Here is a 23,252-nt window from a genome sequence, read left to right as displayed (position 1 = left end):
CTGAAGTTTGGATTCATGTTCTGTAGTCTAGCACTGTACTGTCCTCACAGCGGACTACATGCACTTCACTTTCTGCTTGTAGGCAGGAAGCAAGAGCACTGACAGGTGGTTGGATTTCCCAAAGTGAGGTCGTGGGATAGACCTTTAAGCTGCATTGACTGTGGAATAACAGTGGTCAAGGATCTTAATGCCTCTGGTTGGGCAGGTGACATGCTGGTAAAATTTTGGTAGTACAGGTTTCAGGTTACATTGGTTAAAGTCCCCCTCCACAATTGAAATGGCTTAATGGAGCAAGTTCTCCTGCCTGCTAATGGCTCCATACAGTTTGTCCAGTGCCGCCACAGCAGTAGCTTGTGGCGGTATGTAGACAGCAGTTAACAACACGCAGGGGAATTCCCTTGGGAGATAGAATTGATCTGGACCTTATTGTTAATTGTTCCAACACTGGCGAACAGGACTGAGAGACTATTTCCATGCCAGTGCACCATGAATTGTTAACAAAGATGCATACACCACCTCCCTTTACCTTGCCAGTAGTCGTCAAGGAATGGTCCATGCAGTGCACAGAAAAACCTTCAGTTGTTTAGCCCTATCAGGTGTATTAAGGCCCAGCCAAGTCTCTGTAAAGCAGAACACACAACAGTCCTTAATGTCCCTTTGAGAGCTTATACGGCAATGAAGTTATTCCAGTTTGTTGTTGAGGGACTGGATGTTAGACAGCGGTATGCTGGGAATTGGGGGCCGGGTAGGACGCTGTCGTAGCATCACCAGGGTGTCGCCTCATTTACCTTGCCTCTGGAAGCACTGTCTGTGGCCATTACTCCATAGTGGTACCTGTTTGTTGTAGGTAATCTCTCTCGGCAAGTCATGCAGCTTCCAGCTGTTGGAAACATCAGTCTTACGTCCAGTAAAATCTGGTGATCATAGGTAATTATGCAAGACGCATTTTGTGCAACAAAAGCGACACATTACACGAAAACAAACAAAGTGTGAGAGTAGCTCATAGCAAGTCGCCATAGTACGGCACCACGTATAATGCTGCTGTTACATTTATACCTTGGTGAGTTGTCTTGCCAACCTGTTCACAAGTGGGAGGGGCATCATTGGGGGGAGTGGCAACATTCAGATGGCCCCAAAAGTAAGGCACCTTCTGCACAGATGTTCTCATTTATGTCCTCACTCATCAAGGGGGAGGCTTCGCTAAGAAGCCAATTTCATTTGCAGTGAAACATTTCCAAGCCTGTTATCAGTTGAGTGCATTGTTTCTTTGTGTGAAATTTGATGAAAATTATTTTTCCCAACTGCATATAAATGAGTATGACGTATAAAGCAATAGACATAATAAAGCATCCAGATAATGGGTGGAATAGCAAAAAATATCACCATAAAGCCTTGTGGATAAAAATAAAGATCCGCAGTTAAGTGACACACACAGAATGCAGGTATGGAAATGAAAACATCCAAGATTCAGGGAATGAAAGCACCATAGCGTTTGTACTTTGGTTTTCTTGCTTAGAATGGGCTAGCCAAAGGCCACTAACGCTAAAAAATGTAGGAACAGATGTAGTTTCTAGATACTTGTCAGATCTCCTGACCCAGTACAAACCTTCAGATCTCTTAGGTTGGCTGGTACTGTATTGCTGGCTGTTCACAGAGTCAAAACTAAACATGGTACAGCTACCTTTAGATTCTATGCTGGTCAAATGTTAAACAAATTTCCTGAAGACTTGAGACAATGCTGACTACTTTCAAATCCAAGCTAAAGACCTACCTGTTTACCATTGCTTTTAATTAATTTTCCTTTAATCAAATTTATTTGCCTATTTTATTGTTTTTACTGTATGCTATTGATTGTGTTTTGTTGTTTTTACTCTGTGCTTCTGCTTGCTTGCTTTTATTGTTTTAACTTGTGTTTCTTGTGCTTTTGCCTGTGTACTCTCTAAAGTATTGTGGGTTGCCTTTGGGTATGAAATATGTTATATAAACAAGGCTCAGCGTTTTCGGTATTTATTTTTCAAAGCCATCCAGCATGCCGAATTTCGCCACAAGAGGACACTGTTACATAACCTCACACGACCAGGAACAACTGTTGGATCCGTGGAAACATAAAATCCGGGTGAAAATCAGTTTAAAAATCTGGGTATTTTTCGGTTAAAATCGGTAAAAACCGAAAACGCTGAGCCTTGTATATAAATACATTTGCCTTGCCTTGCCTTTTAAGTTTCTATGAGATAACTGGAGTTGAGGGGAAAAAAATGAAATTGATATATCAAAACTCACACATCTGTTTTTACCTTACACATGATGAACAATTCAATTGCACTAATGAGTTTTCTTTCCTTCCTACATATTTAATTCTATCGCTGTTAAAGATTTATTTTCAGTGCTTTATACAGTATAATATTATTGTTGTAACTCAGTCGTAGAACATTGTCTATTTCTCAGCATGTTTTGACAAAACGGTTGCCTTTATTTTTGCCTTTATTATTCTAGTTACCTAAAACACTAGTGTCATACCAGTACTATCGTGAAAAAAATCTTGCAACTTCAGAATTTGGAGAGAAAGCTCCTTGACTTGTAGGCCAAGGCCAATTAAACCCATTGAAATTTCTTCTTAATTTCTTAAGTCAACATTGTGAAGATACTAGGTTTGGCCTGAGGATAACATTGCAAACTGACCATACCCCTGCATGTCCCCTCCAGGACATCACAGTGGTCAAGTCTATGAAAAGCCCTCCTACAGCAGTCAAGCTGGTGATGGAAGCCATCTGTATCCTCAAGGGTATCAAGCCTGACCGTGTGCCTGACCCATCAGGAACGGGTAAAAAGATTGAGGACTTCTGGGGTCCAGCCAAAAAACTATTGGGCGACATGAAGTTCCTTCAAAGCCTCCACGAGTATGACAAAGACAACATTCCGTCCAATCTCATTGCCATCATCCGCAACAAGTATATAACCAACCCAGATTTTGTCCCAGAGAAAATTCGAACAGCTTCCATGGCTGCTGAAGGGCTGTGTAAGTGGGTTTGTGCCATGGACTCCTATGACAAGTAAGTTATTTTATTCTGACTTTTGTTCACAAGAGGTCCCATCAGTCATGAAAAAGCTATTGTATAAAGTTAAAGAAACGGAAAGATTTCAACCATTAGCTTTTTATTAATTTTTTACATGGTTAGTATAAATTTGAATCTTGGTTACTGGTAACTTTTTTAATAAATAATAATCACATTTCCTTATTTTAGGGTACTACACAAATAAGGGCCACATCATTGCATTTGTTGTGGTGGTAGATGTAGCTGCAATAGGTAACCAAATCAGCAAAAATAACACTGCATGGATAATATTAGATGTAGAAATTACAGAACATGTAATCTAATTGTCATTGGAAAGAAAGGGAATTAGTTTGCAAGAATAGTTTTGCAAAATATTTGGACCTTTATTAGAGTCTATTTTCAGGCCTAGCGGCCTGTCCAGGGTGTCTCCCTGCCTGCTGCCCAATGACTGCTGGGATAGGCTCCAGCATCCCCGCAACCCTGATAGCAGGATAAGTTGTTTGGATAATGGATAGATGGATGGATGGATATTCTCTTCTCTCAGAAATTGGAAATATAACAAAGAGAGGAGATGCCTTAAAGAAATATATACAAACAAACAAAGACATGTAACACAAAAAAAATGTAGTCGAATAAATGTTAAGGGGAGGGCCTTTTAATATTTTGTAGAAGTAGGTGAGGTAAAGACATTTTCTCTGGCAAGTGTTAGATTTACATCAACACGTTCATGTCACATGGTACTGGCATACATGTAATTCTAGAATTTGCATTAATTTATATGTCTTTAAGATCGATTAGTCATAGCAACACATTAAAATATCTTAATTGGAACACATTAGATAACACATTCCTGAATCTTATGTTCTGTGGATCCCTCAGAGTTGCCAAGGTGGTGGCGCCTAAGAAAGAGAAGCTGGCCCAGGCTGAAGGAGAGCTGAAAGTGGCTATGGAAAGCCTACACAAAAAGCAAGCTGCTCTCAAAGAGGTCCAGGATAAACTGGCTAAGCTTCAACAGACCCTACACACTAACAAAAACAAGAAGGCTGACTTGGAGAATCAGGTGTGTGTGTGTGTGTGTGTGTGCATGCGTGCGTGCGTGCGTGCGTGCGTGCGTGCGTGCGTGCGTCCGTGTGTGCACGCACTGCACGTTTATGGTGGAATTTGTGTTTGTCTTCTACCTTTGTGTGCTAGTTTCTTAGCTATTAATTGAAAAGTTCTTGGAAAAAAAACTTGCAATGACTTATAGGATGTATGTATTTCAATACAGTCAACTGACCAACACAAAATATAACATAGAACATTCTTGGTAGAGATTTTCACATTAACTTCTCAAAAAGGGCTGCAATTAAATATGTGGAAATATTTTCTAATGTTGTGTAAAAAGCGTATACCATAGAGTTTAAGAGTTTTTGCTGCTGCTTTTTCATTAGTGTAATGGGATTTCAACTTTCAGATAGCAAATATCTTGCAACAGTGCAGAACAAAACTCTTCAGAACACTGAAAAACATAGAAAAAAGTCTTTAAAATAATCCAGCTGCCTTTATCAAAGTCCTAAGGTCCCTTTGTTATTGAGCAATGACAGAATAGATGAATGAAAATCATGTTAAAAGTCAATCTTTTGATAAAGTTTCATGTTGTCATCCTCCCACTTTTCATCTTTTTTACAGACTTCTCACTTCTGTCCCTGAAAAGTTCTAAAGTTTCAAAAAGTTCAAAATTACACATACACTTAATCTTTGCAATACATTTTCAATATAACTTAATTGATATTATTTTCAAAGATTGTGGTTGCAAGAAAAACATGAAAAGCATCTCTTCAGCTTTAGCTTTCTTTCATATAGGTTTGTAGGCTTTTTCAAGAGCCCAAAAATGGCTGTGAATTCCTCCTTTCCCTGATTCAATCAAAGATATTTCTTTGAGGCATGCTGGCATCTTTAATAGTGTTTCAAAAAGGGAACTATTCAGTCATCAAAAGAGATGCAACCCCCCTTACACAAATTTTTAAGTTGCACTGCTTGTTTTTGTGGGTTCCCCCCCCCCTCTCTAATTCTTCTAAATTTATAGTTGATGTTGCTTTCTTTCTTGTCCTTAGTCCCAATCCCCATCCTTGTATGTCTGCTCATTTTTCCCCCTCTTCATGCTTTGGCCTCAGGTTGTCTCTTTCACTCCTCTCATCCTTCCAGGGGGAGGTCAGCTGATGGACTCTGCCTCCCGGATCCACGTTTTTTATTTTTGTTTTTTCTTTTAGTTTTTGTTTTTTAGTCTTTTCATGCACTAAAGTCTTACAACTCTCCCCAGTAAAGTTAACCTATTCATTTTCATGTTAGGGATGATGTTTAGACGAGTAAGATTCACATTTGTAATTATTTTCCTCTATTGGAACACCGATGGTTGCTTTGGAGGTACTGGTTTTTGTTCTTCCTCTAGGGTTCAAAGGCCACAAATAATGCATCAACTGCAACAGATGATATTATGAAGGATTGGTGATTTTCATGGAGTTCCGTGAAGATTAATGCCCTGGTCTTTAGTCATGCCTTCCATTAAAAGTTTTCCAGTGCAAATGACAAGGTTAAGGTTTTACTGTTCACATTTCATGTCCAAAATATTTGGAAGACATTTACACCAAAGTCATATAGCCCATTTATCAATTGTCTTAAAATTGAAAAACACCCCGTCCCTGGTCTTCTCTCTTCTCTGTCATCTGTATCTCCTCTTCATGAGAAAAGTGGCTTTAATGAAAGCTGCAGCTCGTCTGGTGTTCAACCGCCTTAAGTTCTCCCACACAACTCTCCTTCTCATGTCCCTACACTGGCTCCCAGTAGCTGCTTGCATCCAGTTTAAGACTCTGGTGCTAGCCTACAGGGCAGTGAAAGGAACAGCGCCTTCCTATCTCCAGGCCATGGTCAAGCCCTATACCCCCGCCCGACCACTTGGCTCTGCTGCCTCGGGACGCCTGGTTGCCCCGTCGCTCAGAGGCCCTTGCTGCCGATCGACCCGGTCACAGCTCTTTTCTGTCCTGGCCCCACAGTGGTGGAATGAACTCCCCACTGATGCCAGGACAGCGGAGTCACTGCCCATCTTTCGGCACAGGTTGAAAACTCACCTCTTCAAGAACTACTACCCTGCTACTTGTTCTTAGCACTTATTGTATTCACTCATTAAAAAAAACAAAAAAAAACAAACTCTTTCTTGCACTTTTACTTTAGCACTGGTTTTGCTCTTAGATGCTTGTTTAGATGCACTTATGACCTCTGATGACTAGTAGTTTTCCTAATTTCCCACGTTAAATGCACTTATTGTAAGTCGCTTTGGATAAAAGTGTCAGCTAAATGACTGTAATGTAATGTAATGTAATTGGTGAAATCAAGGTCGTAGCTTTCACTGGGTAAGGTTTTGTTTTTGTTTTTTTTAAGGAAAGAATAGATGGTCCTATTGCTTTATACAATTAGTGTAAATCATGTTTGTGTACTTTTTTGATCCCTTACCCATGGTCAGGGATTGGCAAAGAAAAATAGGAAGAAATGGTTAAGTTTGCAAAATTGCAGAATATCAGAGTATAAATCTAAAGCCTCTCCCTGAGTCTGGCTATCAGCACTTCTTGGAACCAGTTGGTACACTTCAGTTGCTTTTTTGCACCCTTGCTTGTGGGCACTTCAGCAACATTGAAAACTATTAGTGCCAAGAGACTAGTACCACCAACCCTTCATATACATACTACCCTTTCTTTCTGGCTGTTTTTACTTTCTATTGATGATATCCAGGTGGAAATGTGCTGCAAGAAATTGGAGCGAGCTGAGCAGCTTGTTGGTGGCCTCGGTGGAGAAAAGACTCGCTGGAGTGAAACGGCCTTCAACTTGGGAGAGCTCTACAACAACCTGACTGGGGACATCCTCATCTCAGCAGGCATAGTGGCCTACCTGGGGGCTTTCACCTCTAGCTACAGAAAGGTATACTTGGGGCATAGATGGTACCGACACATAAAAAAAACGTGAAAAATACATTTGCCGATATGTTAGTGCTGTGTACACTTTTTAGGCACTGAATCAGCAGTTAGACCCCTGAATTTGAAAATATAAATCTTATAACTTTTAGCTTATTTTATTTTTCCAACACCTAAGGGTGTTAATGTCTTTGAACAAAACATCTGCTTAAAGGTTAAATAAAATATGCTATAAAGATGTGGAAAGTTTATGCTGTGATTTGAATTTTACCAGCTAATATTAAAAGGGAGTACCCACAGTCAGTGTAAGACAGCCACTACTTGAGTAACACTAACAGCTGTAGAAACTAAGGGACTTGTACCAACTTTGGCAAGTTAGCTTGGGTAGAGCTCCTGGATGGATAATGCATGTCTCGAGTTGGGTACATATGAACTCCACTAAACATAAGCCTATATTAGTGCTGGCCTGGGCTCTAGAGAATTTGGTTCTCAGAAAAGAATGGACATGTAACAGGGCACTGCTAACAGCAGGACAGCCAATGTTAAAAGGCACTTTTGGCAGGGCAGTTGCAGTTATAATTATTTCGAGACTTGTCATGCATTGTACAATGAGATACTGTACTATAGAAATGTAGTGAATCTCTGTGAAATTGAAAGCCTCCTGAATGGGAAATAAGGCTTGTTTGTTTGTGCAGAGCTGTCGGAGTCACTGGGCCTCAGTCATCGCCACTGAATCAAGGCTTTGATGTGACAGACGAGGGTCGCCAGACATTGTAAATATTTAACTGGTGTGCTTCTCTGTCATGCTCAGAGGGAGCCACATTAAAGAGCGTTCCTCTGAAGACCAGATTGGTGAACGCCAATCCTAGGCTCACCCGAGTATTTTTAAACAACAAGCGAAGAACATTCATGAAAAATAGATGGCCTCGCTGATCAAAATGCAGATAATAGGAATTTGTCACATGGCAGAAGAAGTGATGCAGCCACAAGAAGTGACCTCAGATTTGATTCGAGTTTATGTTATTTAAAAAATTGTTTGAATGGCACGCCTCTTTGACATAACCTGAGCTCTCGCACAGGTAATATATTTGGAGTTCACATTTTCATTAACTGTAAAGCTAATAGAGTTTTGCAGGTTGGTGCATTATCACAAATGTGCAGGTACTTTTTTCAGGTTAATAAAAGCCTGTGAATGATTCAAAGTACTTTGCTGGAAGGTAAACATGCAAGAGGCACTTTACTTCCTCTTCCAGCTGAGCCCCATGTTTCCCAGAGCAGGCTAGTAGTGTTTTGTAAATGTGAACTTTTACTTTCACTCTTTTAAGAGCCACTGTCCACTGAAAAAAAGATAGAGCGGAGACAGTGGATTAAGTGTTTTGGTCACTTCTGAGTGACTATAGAGGGATTGTGGACTACAGAGTGATCTGAGTCACATGTCTGAGTGATTTTGTGCATGTGTAAGTTTAAATATGTAAATATATATGCACACTGACGACAGCCATACTAACATGTACCTTGGCTCTGCTGAATGACAGAAGCTAAGCAGGTATAGCCTTGTAGAACCTGATAATGTAATAAATTCCCAATAATGTAATAACCCCAATAATGTAATAAAAATCTGCTCTTGAGTCCATTGAAAATGCAATAAAACCTGATAATGTAATAACTTCCTGATGATGTAATAAAGTGCATTTCCCAATAATGTAATAAACTTTATACCAATAATGTAATAATGTGTTACATTAACGGGACGTTATTACATTATCGGGTTAGCCTTCATTTCCCTGGCCCTGATAATGTAATAATTCCCCAATATTGTAATAATTTAACAGCAGACCACCCATAAATGGATTCAACTGGTGATACTGTTTAAGCAACGCAAGCTCGAGAGGTCTAGCGCCACCGACAGGTCAAAGTTGGACATGCATGAATGCTTTACTCTTCCTCAAAGCTACCTCCAAGCTACTTCCACACATGTTTTTTCTCAGTTGGATCATGATCATTTTAAAAGGTTTGTATTACATCATCTCAAATTTTCAACTCAACAAATTTGGACATAAATAGTTTATAAATTTATAATGCTGTAAAGGACAGAATATCAAGGATTTGAAAACATACTTTTAGGATTTGCATTAATGCTAATAACAGGACAGTAATCATGCTAGCCATGCTTGTCATTCTATCATTTTTACTATAACAATAATCATGGATATTGTAGTCATACATCCATAAGTAAATGAGGAGATTTCAGCATTCTAATTTTAATGAATATAATAGCCTACATATCTTTCAACAGAATGAAACTTGGAATTATATTGCTACTGGCTCTTGTAGCCATGTGCTGTGGTTATGGTCACCAGCCAATGGATGATGAAACCTACAAAACCATCTCCCAGTTACTACAAGGAAAGTTTGATGTCCCTGTTAAAATGCAAACAAAAGTGCAACGCAATGCTGTTATAAGATTCTGGAGGAATAACTTGGAATTATATTGCTACTGGCTCTTGTAGCCATGTGCTGTGGTTATGGTCACCAGCCAATGGATGATGAAACCTACAAAACCATCTCCCAGTTACTACAAGGAAAGTTTGATGTCCCTGTTAAAATGCAAACAAAAGTGCAACGCAATGCTGTTATAAGATTCTGGAGGAATAGGGGCTGCTTCTCTCTAGGCGATGATGGCAAGACTGTCCTATGTGATGGAAAGAGAGTGGCAAAAAGAGGCTCAATTCCCGACTTGGTGGAGAATGGCGTAGCAAACACGAAAGGCTCCGGGGCAAGAAAACTAATGATGCTCTTTAGAAAGAAATACAAAGGAATCAGTGAGGCAAGGATCCAATCACAACTAAACCAATGCAGGAATTATCATCATTTACAGGCCCAATTTACGAATAAACCAATCCCCAAATCAATAACAGCGAAGGAAGTTCAAATGAGACATCAGATTGACTTAATGGATATGAATAAATGGCGAGTAACATGTGGAAAATCAGTGTACATATACATCCTAACGGTGCAAGATGTGTTTAGCAGATATGTTTGGCTGAAGCCATTGAAAAACAAGGCCAGCAGTGAAATTGCTGAGCACTTGCATGCGATTTACAAAGAGCATGGTACTCCAAAAATAGTCCAACACGATCAAGGAAAGGAGTTTCGCGGGGCAGTGGAAAAATTAACGCATGCCCTGAAAGTAAAGGTCATTCGGAGTGCCCCTTACTACCCACAAAGCCAAGGAAAGGTGGAGAGAATGCATCTAACATTAAGGAAAAATATGATGACCTGTTGAATTTGCGTGGTATTAACTGGGTGGACCATTTGCCAGATTATGCCAGAATTCTGAATAATGATCCAAAGAAGACACTTGGCCGGGCCTCCCCTTTTGAGGTGTGTTATGGCAGAAAGTCTAATATTGTCCTACAGTCAAACAATGATACTGAGAATAGAGAGGGCCATGCTGATATCCAATGCACTGTCCCGAAAAAAACGAAGAACTCTTAATCAGTCAGCTAATGCGAAGAGAAAGTTTTTTCTAATTGCAAAAAGTCACTCAGATCAGCTTCATTCATTTGTTTCTTCTGGACTGGAAGTAGCTTTTGATCCTCTCCCAGATGGCAATTGTAAATTTGCAGCTATGGCTGACCAGTTAGCAAGCTTGGGAATCTTTCGGTCATCCACAACTCTTAGACAGGAAATTGTATCTGATTTGGTGGCAAATCCTTTAGGTCTTGATGGCACACATTTGTTAAACTTTGTTACTGAGCAAAACTGGGATGACTACATTAATAGCATGGGTGAGTTGGGAACTTATGGAGATCACATCACTCTCCAGCGAGCTGCTCAAATTTTCCAAGTTCAGTTTTTGGTTGTTTCTACCCTTGGTTCGGATGCTTCCTCAGTTGTCTCACCATCTGGAGAATATTGTGAGGACTTCCCCACTTTAGTAGTTGGTCATATAGCCGAAGGCCATGGAGATCATTATGTCAGCTTAAATGGCCCAATTAGTCAATACATTAATAGCATTCAGGAGGAAGAGTCTCACAGGATCACATCTAGAAGACGCATTGAATCGAGTCCAACACATGAACTTGAAGTGAACTCTGGATCTGGCCATCTCATGTCATCTACTGATAGATCACCCGCTCTACCTCCATCACCTGATGTTACTCCACCACCTGCTGTTGGTCCATCACCTGCTCTACCTCCATCACCTGATGTTACTCTATCACTTCCTTCAACACTTCCTAATGAATTGTGGCGACTAATTATCAAGCACACCCTTGAAATTAATATGAGCATGTTGGGAACAATAAATAGGGTCTCTCATCTCTTCAAGCTTCTAGCCAGCTCTTTCTTACCATCGATTTATATAAGAAATTCATTGTCTGACAGTCTGGGTCTGGGATCGAATTCAGCAGAAGAATGCACAATAAGTATGATGAAGTTATACAAACAATGTGGTTGCAACAGTGGTCTGGCTTTATGCCTGAAGGAACTCTTTGCCAAGCATCGTCATTGGATGAGCGCATGGCTTGTGCTAAAGTATCTGCGTCATGGGAGATACCAAGTCAGAGATATATACTGGAAGTAGAGGAGGCAAGTGAGGTTATATCTATGCTATATACAGAATTTAGTATGTTGATATAACTTTTTCAAAAAATTCATATTGTATTACTTCTTTTTCAAGGAGACCACAAGGAGTGGTGGAGGCCTGGATGCCGAAAGAAAGTTCAAATCCATGTTCAAAATAGTCATGATGAAGACATCAACCATGAAGTAGTTTTAAAATGATAGCTTTAAACTGAGGTTGCTTTTCTGGATAGGTTGCTTTTGTTATGGGTTGACAATAACTAAACAAGTACAAAATTGCATGTGGAGTACACTGACACTTGCCAGTTCAGAGCACTGTTGGTAACACTATATTTTACTGGCTTTTCTGGACATGGGTAACTTTTGTTGTGTGTTGAAATGAAATGAACAAATACAAAGTTGTTGCATTTGGAGTCCACTGCCATGTAACAAGTTTGGAGAACTGTTGGTGACATATTTTTCTGGCTTTTCTGGATATGAGTAACTTTTGTTGTGTGTTGAAATTAATTAAACAAATACATCCATTTGCCAGTTCAGAAAACTGTTGGTACAGTAACACTTTAATTTACTGGATTTTTTGGATATAACTTTTGTTGTGTGTTGAAATTAAATAAACAGTTTAAACACAGCGTTCCACAGAGGTCAAAGGTCACCATTTTTTTGTGGTATGCCCAGGATGATGTCACGAATCTATTGTATGTACCATATTTGATTATGATATGTTAAAGGGTAGCTCAGAAATGGGCTTACTTCCTGATTTGCGCCATGTAGTCACAGCCAAGCTGTTTTGAAATTTGAAAAAAAAAAAAGCTGTTTGACACGTTCAGCTTGGCCCGAAGATCATGCGCCAAGTTTCATGTACTGTAGATTAGACAGAATACAGTGGTATGCAAAAGGCTGGGCACCCCATGCTAAAGTTGGCTAAAAAGAGGAATTTGAAAAAATCACCCTTTGGAAATTTATCTTAATGCCTTAATTAAACAAATGAGGAAAAATCCAACCTTTAAGGACACCAATTTTCTTTGTGAATGAATAATGTATCAGAAATAAATAAATGGTTTTATTTAAAAATATAGTATGCATAGTATATAGTATCCAGGATACTATGCATCTTCATAAAATTCCTTTGACTTTCGGAATTAAAATAGCCCCACATCATCACATACCCTCCACGATACCTTGAGATAATCATGGTGCAGTCATTTCAGTCAGCCTTTCCATTGAGAAATCATTAGGCTAGCTAACAGCTTAGATAACTGATTATCTCCATGTATGGTGATGGGTATACTGTATGATGATGTGGGGTTATTTAAATTCCAAAGGCCTAGGCAACTTCATCAGGATGCATAGTACCTTGGATCCATGAAATAACTACCAGCTCCAGTGATACAGTGGTTGTGAAAAACGGATAAACAGGTCAAAAGTTAATAAACATTCATGCATGTCCAACTTTGACCTGTTGGTGGCGCTGGAGCTCTGGAGCTAGAGTTGCCAACACAGTATCACCAGTTGAATCCATTAATAGGTGGTCTGCTGTTAAATTATTAGAATATTGGGGAATTATTACATTATCAGGACCAGGGAAATGAAGGCTAACCTGATCATGTAATAACCTCCTGTTAATGCAATACTTTATTACATTATCGGTAAAAAGTTTATTACATTATTGGGAAATGCACTTTATGACATTATCAGGAAGTTATTACATTATCGGGTTTTATTGCATTTTCAATGGCATCAAGTGCATTTTTTTATTACATTATCAGAGTTATTACATTATTGGGGATTTATTACATTATCAGGTTCTACAAGGCTTGGCTAGTACTTGGATGAGAGACCTCCCGGGAAAACTGAGATGCTGCTGGACGTGGTGTTGGTTGGCCAATAGGGGGCAGTCTTTCCCCTGCTTTCCCCTGGTCCTAATTAAAAGAAGGAAAAAAAATCCCAATGCCCCAGTGCAGTCATGGGGATACTGTGCTGTAGATACCGTCCTTTGGATGAGATGTTAAACCGAGGTCCTGACTCACTGTGGTCATTGAAGAGCCCATGGCACTTATCGCAAAGAGTAGGGGGTTCCCCGGTGTCCTGGCAAAATTCCCAACCTGGCTCTCTCCATCTGGCCATCTAATTATCCCCCTGTGTAAGTCGCTCAATGATTCCTCCCTCTCCACCTCAAGCTGATGTGTGGTGAGTGTTCTGGTGCAAAATGGCTGCCATGCATCACCCAAGTGGGTGCTACACATTGGTGGTGTTTTAAATGAGTTCCCCCCTTCTCTGTGAAACACTTTGGGTGTCTGGATAAAGCGCTATATAAATGTAATCCATTATTATCATTATTATTATTATTTTATTACTTATAGTCATATCTATGAATTTATACTCTGTATGTGGGGTTGTGCATGTATGCTGTATAGTGAGTTTGTGTATACTCTTATATAGAAGTAAAGTGTGTGTGTGTGTGTGTGTGTGTGTGTGTGTGTGTGTGTGTGTGTATATGCATGCATGCGTACACACATGCATGCACCTGATTGTATGCTCCACCAGTCGCAGACAGAGGAGTGGATAAACTTGTGCAAGATCAAACAGATCCCATGTTCCAGCAACATGTCCCTGATGAGCTCTCTTGGTGATCCAGTAAAGCTTCGTGCTTGGACAATTGCTGGCTTGCCCTCAGACAGCTTCTCCACAGATAACGGCATCATCATTTCGTAAGTGTTGCATGTATAAAATTTCCCTTTACATGACATTACTTCTCCTTAGACAACAGCATCTTCAACTCATTGGTTTTGCACTTGGCAATACACAGGATATTATGTTTCATTCCCTTTGCCATACTCTAGGGCAGGGGTGTCAAACTCCAGGCCTCGAGGGCCGCAGTGTCTGCAGGTATTTGTTGCAACCATGCACTACACCACCTGATTAAACTAGTTCCTTTCCTCCTTGATCCAGGAGGTGAGCTAATTAGTTAAATCAGGTGGTGTAGTGCACGGTTGCAACAAATACCTGCAGACACTGCGGCCCTCGAGGCCTGGAGTTTGACACCCCTGCTCTGGGGTGATCAAACACACGCAAAAGTCTGATATCATAGGGGATATCAGAATAAACCATAATGAATCTACCTACCTTACCTTGAAAGGGTAATTCATGCATTCATTACCTCTCATTTGGATTATTGTAACTCATTGTATGTTGGTGTAGCTCAGTCATCGCTTCATTGCCTGCAGCTTGTACAAAATGCAGCTGTTCGCCTTCTGACAGGAAAGAAACGACGTGATCACATAATGCCTGTACTGGCCTCCCTTCATTGGCTTCCTGTCTGTTTTAGGATCCAGTTTAAGATTTTATTACTTGTTTTTAAGTCTTTAAATGGGCTGGCACCATCTTATTTATCTGAGCTAATACATCACCATACACCAGTCAGAGCACTCAGGTCAACAAACCAGATGCTCTTACATGTTCCGAGAGCCAGGCTTAAGAATAGGGGTGACAGAGCCTTTGCTGTAGCTGCCCCTGATCTCTGGAACAAATTACCAGTACACATAAGATTTGTCCAGGCCCTGGAGACTTTTAAATCTTTGTTAAAGACCTACCTCTTCTCGCTGGCATTCAATTCAAGTTGAGCTTGACACCGTGATTTTATTGTGCAAATATACTTTTACTCTTATGTCTTATTGTTTACATTTTATATTCTTTATTTTATATTCTTTATTTTATTATGTCTTCTTTACATATATTTTTATATTTATATGTGTCACTTATTTTATATTGTATTTTAAGCTTGTGCAGCACTTTGGTTCAACTGTGGTTGTTTTAAATGTGCTATATAAATAAACTTGACGACTTGACTTGACCTTATAGGTAACATCAATCACTAATATACCGAAACCCACTGTGGCGGGGTTGATTGTGCAAGTGAAGGTATGTTATAAGGGTTACCATGTGTAACCCACATGATTACATGTACCCTGTGACGTATGTAAGTTCCACGAGTAGCCTCTAGGAGGCACACGAGCTACAGAGTTTAAACCATGCAAACAACCGTCGACAATAGAGAAGAGAAATACGGATATTTAGAAATACGGACAACTTTGACTATGGATACCTGAATTATTGATATTTGAACTACGGATATTTGAGCTACAGGACATTTGAACTACGACAAAAAAGATCCCTCCCACGAAGCTTCCTTGACAGATGATCTCCCGTTGAAGGAAGAAGGAAGACTCTTTTCTCTTGTGTTTTGTACGCTGCTGGAATCCTGACTGTTTTTTTAGTACCCCGAACAACCCCCCTTGCTACACCCTTTTGGAACCCTTGGATACCCCCTTTGGATTGCCCCCATCATCGCCCTGGATTTGGATTCATCATCATCGCCTCTACATTAACTTGCCCCTGTGATTGTGGTAGGATCTGGACATTGCACCTTGCACAGATTGGAAGACTGAATCATTCCCCCTTTTCTTTTCTTTATTATTTTCTTTGAGTGCACTCATACTTTATTTTGGATTATTTTCTTTAATTTGTTAGTGTAGAATATGGCTGCATGAGTAATATATTAGAAGGGTATAAAATAGAATATAGATAGATATAGACAATAAATAGAATATTAGGAAGAACTTTTAAAAAGTATAATAGAGTAAAATATATATATATATATATATATATATATATATATATATATATATATATATATATATATATAACACATCTAATTTAGTATTGATATTGAAATAACTTTACTTTGAACTGTTGAAATAAATTGGTTTTTTTATTGTAAACTATACCCACGAGTGTGTGTGTTGTCTTTGGGGTGAGTACTAGAATCCGGTCTAGAAAAAAACCTACACCAATCTCCACTGAACTTAGACATTAGACTGTAAACTGTCCCTGCGCAAGCATAGGCCCATTCCCCTGTCATGCAGGTTACAGAAAGTTGGCGAGCCAGCCAGGAGATTGGTTAATTAGCGTTTCAGGCCATATACTACCCCACTGACCACACCTCTCTATAAAATACTTGATTATATATATTTTTATTTTGAAAATAACACAGTCAATATGGATCTTTGCAATCAGTATAAAGTCCATGGACAAAACTGCTTATTAGTTGAAGGTGTCAATGAAATGAGCTCTGCCGAAACGATAATAAGCTTCTTCGAACAACATGGGAAGATCTCATCCTGCATCAGAGTTGTGGATGAGCCCAACCAACCTAATGGTAGGGTAATAATAGAATTTGAGTGTGAAAAGTCAATCACCAGGATAACCCCAGATACCCTTGGCCTTATACCTAGCCCTGTTGATCCAACTACTCTATGGAATGTCAGAACAATTAGACAAATATGTCAAGAGGAAATAGGCAAAGACTTAGCCCAGCAATATCTCGAAGAACTCAGCGCTATTGGTGGTAGTACCATGTCAGGCTATGCCTCCATCTTAAAAAATGAACTGAGGCGCATTCGGTCTACAGCATCACAGAAAACTGACAACACGTCTTTACCGGAACACAGCCCTATGCAAGACACTAAGCCTAGCATTGATGTTGAGCACACGCCTAGCATGACCCAAGAATGTAACAGACGGCCATCTATATCTGACATTCACCGTGCTCCAACCACACACTCATCCATGCGTAATTCAATGAGCCTTGAAGAAGACATCATTAATCCCCCGAGCATCCAGAACGTAGTAGTAGAACATGTTATTAAGAATGAGTCAACACAACCATACAGTAGCCCAAGTAAAATTCGAACCTTCTCAGGTAGGCTTCCAAAGCCAAATGGGGAAGTAGATTATGAAGCTTGGAGAACTCAAGTTGAGCTGCTTCTAAGTGACACCTATGTCACCGATTCACAAAAAATCAGAAAGGTTCTAGAGAGTTTGGTTGGTCCAGCTTCTGACATGGTGAAACCGCTTGGTGTCAATGCAAACCCTGTTGCGTACGTAAACCACATCGAATCAGCCTTTGGAGTCGTAGAAGATGGAGAAGAGCTTTTTGCTGCATTCTTGAGTGCAAACCAGAATTCTGGAGAGAAGCCATCTGATTATTTATTCAGACTTCAGACCCTCCTCACTAAAGTCATCTCTAGAGGGGGAGCTTCACTTGTAGATTCAGAAAAACACTTAATAAGACAGTTCTGCAGAGGATGCTGGGACCACTCGTTGATTTTAGGTCTTCAGCTTGAACAGAAAAAAAATAGCCCACCCTCATTTCCTGAATTGCTTCATCAGCTTAGGACAGAAGAAGGCCGTCGTTCAGCTAAACTAGATAGGATGAAGAAACATCTAGGGAGCTCAAAAGCTTCAGTGCATGCCCACACTGTTTATGGAATCGAAGGCCCAGCCGAAAACAAAAATGAAGACACACAGAAACTCCGCGATGAGGTAGCTGAGTTAAAGAAACAAATTGCAACCCTGTCCATCAAGGAAGAACCACAGCCAAACAGAACTCAGATTGAAACCAGCTGCATGGTCATGAATGCCTCCACACCTCGAATTTACACGCGTCGTTTTCCCAAGCCATGGTTCTGCTTTAAATGTGGTGGAGATGGTCACATTGCTGCCCACTGTGTGAGTGCCCCCAACCCCGCTCTTGTCCATCAAAAGAACACCAAGCTGAGACAAAAACGTGAAGCTCACAGGAATACGCATACCCTCACCTCCATGCCTTTAAACTAGTAGCAGCTCCTGTTTCGGGACGTTCAGGAGCTAAGTACCAGCATAACAGTCCCAAACCCATTAATGATATTATGAATAGAACCCAGACAAGAAAAAATAGATACAGACAAAGATACCAAAATAGCCTATCCCTTCCCTGTGAACTTGTAGGGCCACGCTGCACTGCATCTGTCTCCATTGAAGGAATAGAATGTGAATCAATCCTTGACACCGGTTCCCAAGTAACAACCATTTCAGAGACATTCTACTTGAACCACTTATCGTTCCTCCCCATCCAGCCCATTCAGACTCTTTTCCAGATAGAAGGTGCAGGTGGCCAACATGTTCCTTACCAGGGTTATATCCAAGCCCTCATCTCCTTCCCCAGCAGCATCACTGGCGTAGCTGAACAGGTCTCTTCATTAGTTCTCATTGTGCCAAATTGCCATTTTAACACTCAGATTCCCCTATTGATTGGAACCAATGTCCTTGACAGATTATATGAAGGTGGCATAGAAAAGCATGGAAGAGAATTCTTACAAAGGCCCAATATCAATAGTGACTGTATCTTGCTGTTCCAGCATGTTGCCCTAAGTCATCAGGAAGAGATTTCAGCCAATCATGTTAAGTTGCATGGACGCCATCCTGTCACCATTCCACCAGGAAGAAAAGTGTCTGTCTTTGGAGATGTCAGAGTGAAGAAACATTTCCCACATTCCCTTTTCGTGGTCGAATCCCCTGAAACCGTTTCCTTACCTGGTGGAGTGTTCGTTGAAAATTCCTTGATAGAAACTCCACTTCGATCTTTAAACAAGATTCCTGTCATTCTCAGAAATGTGACTGATCGTAGTGTCACACTGCATCCAAGGCAGGTGATAGCTGAAATGATGGTAGCACAGTATGTGATGCCGTCTGAATCCCAAAATATGACTGTGCCTGACATCCCTCAGTCTCAGAGTAACACCACCAACTTTGATTTGGAAGATTCCCCCATTCCAGAAGAGTGGAAAAAACGGATCACACACCAGCTGAACAGCATGCCAGAGGTGTTTGCTGTTGATGACTTGTCTCATGGTCATACGACTGCAGTAAAACATCGCATCCGACTCCAGGATGAGGCCCCTTTTAGAGAGCGACCCAGACCCATTCATCCCTCTGACAGAGAAGCTGTCAAACAACACCTAAGAGAGCTGCTAGACGCTGGAATTATTCGCGAGTCAGAGTCTCCATTGCTTCCCCCATTGTAGTTGTCAAGAAGAAGAATGGTGCAATAAGACTCTGCATAGATTTCAGGAAGCTGAACATGAGAACGATCAAAGATGCCTATGCTCTCCCCAACATCGAAGACACCTTCTCTGCTCTTAGTGGAGCCAAATGGTTTTCTGTCATGGATCTGAAGTCAGGCTACTATCAAGTAGAAGTTGCAGAGGAAGATAAGCACAAGACCGCTTTTGTCTGCCCTCTAGGCTTCTATGAGTTTAATCGTATGCCCCAAGGTGTGACAAATGCACCAAGCACCTTTCAGAGACTGATGGAGAAATGTGTTGGAGACCTGCATCTCAATGAAGTACTAGTATTTCTGGATGACCTGATTGTCTTCTCTGACACACTAGAAGAGCACGAGGCCAGATTGATGAAAGTGTTGAACCGGCTCAAAGACTATGGCCTAAAGTTGTCCCCTGAAAAATGCCATTTTTTCCAGACTTCTGTTAAATACCTTGGCCATGTTGTAGATGCCAATGGAGTCCACACAGATCCAAGCAAAGTCTCTGCTTTGAGAGAATGGCCTCAACCCACCAACAGAAAAGAGCTCAAATGCTTCCTAGGATTTGCTGGATATTACCGACGTTTTGTGGAAGGGTACTCTAAAATAGCAAAGCCATTGAATGCTCTAACTGCTGGCTATGTTGCTCAAAGGAAAAGAGGGAAGATTTACAAGAAGGACAGGGTCAAGACTTCCATCAATCCCACCTTACCTTTTGGAAATGAGTGGACTGAAGAGTGTGACGTTGCTTTTAGAACTCTCATAGATAAACTGACTTCGGCCCCTGTTCTTGCCTTCGCCAATCCCAATCTTCCTTACGTCCTGCATACTGATGCCAGCCGCGATGGTCTCGGTGCTGCGCTCTATCAGGAACACGATGGGAAGCTGAGGGTTGTAGCTTATGCCAGCAGAGGACTATCCAGAAGTGAACAAAACTATCCTGCCCACAAGCAAGAGTACCTCGCCTTGAAATGGGCCATCTGTGAGAAATTCCATGATTACCTCTATGGAACAGAATTTCAGGTTTTAACAGACAATAACCCCCTAACTTATGTGTTGACCACAGCAAAGCTTGATGCAGCAGGACATCGCTGGTTAGCCGCTCTGTCAACCTACAGATTCACCATAAAGTATAGGGCTGGGATCAGCAATCAAGATGCCGATGGGTTGTCCAGAAGACCCCAGAGTCCGTCAGAAGAAGATGAGGAGTTCAAGCAGGAGAAAGCGAGGATAGAAGAGCTGAAGCAAAGGGTTTTGGATGGAGAAAGCAAAACTGTTTCTGGTGACATGCTGTCTGCTTTATGTCAACGCCACTCTGTGACCACTTTGGCTGACTATTTGCAGCCAGAACTCCCCATTCTTGCCGAATCCTTAGCTTTAGATGCTTCTGCCATCCCTGATGACTTTGTGTTCTCTGGACAAGGCACCCTCCCTGGAATGACTCACAATGACTGGTATCAGTCTCAAAGACAGGATCCATCTATCAGACGTGTGATCAGTTTCATTCAAGGAAACCGAAAACCCACTTTTCAAGAGATGTCCTCTGAACTGTCAGAAGTCAAGCTGCTCCTTAGAGAATGGAATAGACTAGAGCTTATAGATGGAGTACTGTTCAGGAAATGTCTTGATTGTGGGAATCAGATCTATCAGCTGGTGCTGCCTAGTAGCCACAGAGAAAGAGCATTGCAAGGCCTTCATGATGAAGTCGGTCATCTTGGCGCTCAGCGTGTCCTTCATCTTGTTCGTTCCAGATTTTTCTGGCCAAAGATGTTTCAGTCTGTTGAACAGAAGTGTAGGACTTGTGAAAGATGCGTGAGGCGGAAAGCCAATTCCCAGCATGCTGCTCATATGGAGAATATACAGACCAGTTATCCCCTTGAACTGGTGTGTATGGATTACCTCTGTATTGAGCCTGATAGTAAGGACACTAGAAACATCCTCGTCATCACGGATCACTTCACCAAGTTTGCCGTTGCCATCCCCACGAAAGACCAAAAGGCGAATACGGTTGCCAAAACACTGTGGGAAAACTTCATTGTACAGTATGGTTTTCCAAGTCGCCTTCTCAGTGACCAGGGGAGAGATTTTGAATCCCACACCATCAAGGAGTTGTGCTGTCTGATTGGAACCAAAAAGATCAGAACCACGCCATACCATCCACGTGGAAACCCTGTCGAGAGATTTAACAGGACCCTTCTCAGCATGCTCGGGACACTAGAAGACAAGGATAAATATCATTGGAGGGACTTTGTCAAACCGCTAGTCCATGCATACAATTGCACGAAAAATGACACCACAGGCTACTCTCCATATGAATTGTTGTTTGGTAGACAGCCAAGACTACCCATTGATCTGGTTCTAGGCCTTACACCAGACCAAATTGGATTCAAGTCGCATTCAGAGTATGTTAAACATCTTCGACAGCGCCTCCAAGACAGCTATGCACTTGCTTCTGAAAGCTCTAAGAAGATGGGAGAGAAGAATAAAGCCAGGTTTGATAAAAAGATCAGAGCCGCAGAACTTGTTACCGGAGATAGAGTCCTGGTGAAGAATGTCAATTTAAGAGGAAAACATAAACTTGCGGACAGATGGGAAAAGGAAGTCCATACTGTGGTGAAGAGGATGGGAGATGGCCCAGTGTATGTCGTCAAGCAAGAACAGGGTGAAGGTCCACACCGTACCCTTCACAGAGACCTTCTTCTGCCCTGCGGCTTTCTACCTGTTACAGATAAAGTCTCAGAACCTGACACAAACTTACCAACAAGGAGGCTGAGACGCAGGGAAACAGTCTCGCAGCAGACCAGGCACGACAATATTGTTGACCCAGATATGCCCAGCAGTGACGAGGATGAGGATTGCTATCCACAGATCTCCACAAGGTTTCCCCAAAGCATTAGGACAACCACACAGGCCACCCCTCTAGCACGTGCCACGGAACTGTTGAACCCAGTCGGGTTGAATCCAAGTCCGTCGGAGTTCTCCCAATCTGATAGTCCACTCCTTAGTGAAGTACCCCATACCCCTGAGTCTGTTCACAATCAGTTACTTGAAAAGAAACCAATGGGGCGTGAGACAGAAGTAGTCACAGATGAATTCTCTCAACCTGTTCGAAGACACTTACCTGAGGGAGACCCCGCATCATCCACTACTGTTGTACCTCAATTTGGACCTATTGAAGGACGTTCACCTGAAAACAACCCACTTGAACCCGAGAGTGCACCGCCCACTGGTGTGACAGGCCAGGCTGACCTGTCTGACGGAAACCCGTCTGAGAGCGAACCGATCAGAAGATCTATCAGAGAAAGACATCCCCCTGAGAGACTCTGTTATGGTGAACTAGGAAGACCTTTAGTCCTAGCCATGGCCTCATTTTTCGAAAGTTTGGGCAGAAATGTCCCTGATTCTTCTAGAGTGCCCTCTGCAAGACCATACAGTGTTTAGACGCATGCAGAGACTGATGCGGTTTAGAGGGGGAGAATGTAACCCACATGATTACATGTACCCTGTGACGTATGTAAGTTCCACGAGTAGCCTCTAGGAGGCACACGAGCTACAGAGTTTAAACCATGCAAACAACCGTCGACAATAGAGAAGAGAAATACGGATATTTAGAAATACGGACAACTTTGACTATGGATACCTGAATTATTGATATTTGAACTACGGATATTTGAGCTACAGGACATTTGAACTACGACAAAAAAGATCCCTCCCACGAAGCTTCCTTGACAGATGATCTCCCGTTGAAGGAAG

At 41.3% G+C, this 23,252-nt stretch overlaps 1 protein-coding gene across 1 annotated transcript in view; it reads left to right on the top strand.

Annotated features, from left to right (window-relative positions):
- The window catches only part of dnah7 (dynein, axonemal, heavy chain 7), a 304,502-nt gene that overhangs the window by 225,359 nt on the left and 55,891 nt on the right, over positions 1-23,252 (top strand). Inside the window, exons 44-47 of the mRNA XM_056288870.1 lie at positions 2,704-3,050; positions 3,933-4,113; positions 6,816-7,001; positions 14,126-14,289. Coding sequence (XP_056144845.1) covers positions 2,704-3,050; positions 3,933-4,113; positions 6,816-7,001; positions 14,126-14,289 — 878 coding nt within the window. The remainder of the gene's footprint in view (positions 1-2,703; positions 3,051-3,932; positions 4,114-6,815; positions 7,002-14,125; positions 14,290-23,252) is intronic.

This window comes from Lampris incognitus, chromosome 11, assembly GCF_029633865.1.
Source record: "Lampris incognitus isolate fLamInc1 chromosome 11, fLamInc1.hap2, whole genome shotgun sequence".
In the NCBI taxonomy this organism is placed as follows: domain Eukaryota; kingdom Metazoa; phylum Chordata; class Actinopteri; order Lampriformes; family Lampridae; genus Lampris; species Lampris incognitus.
Note: the sequence above shows the minus strand (reverse complement) of the source record. Positions and strands in the feature narration are given on the sequence as shown.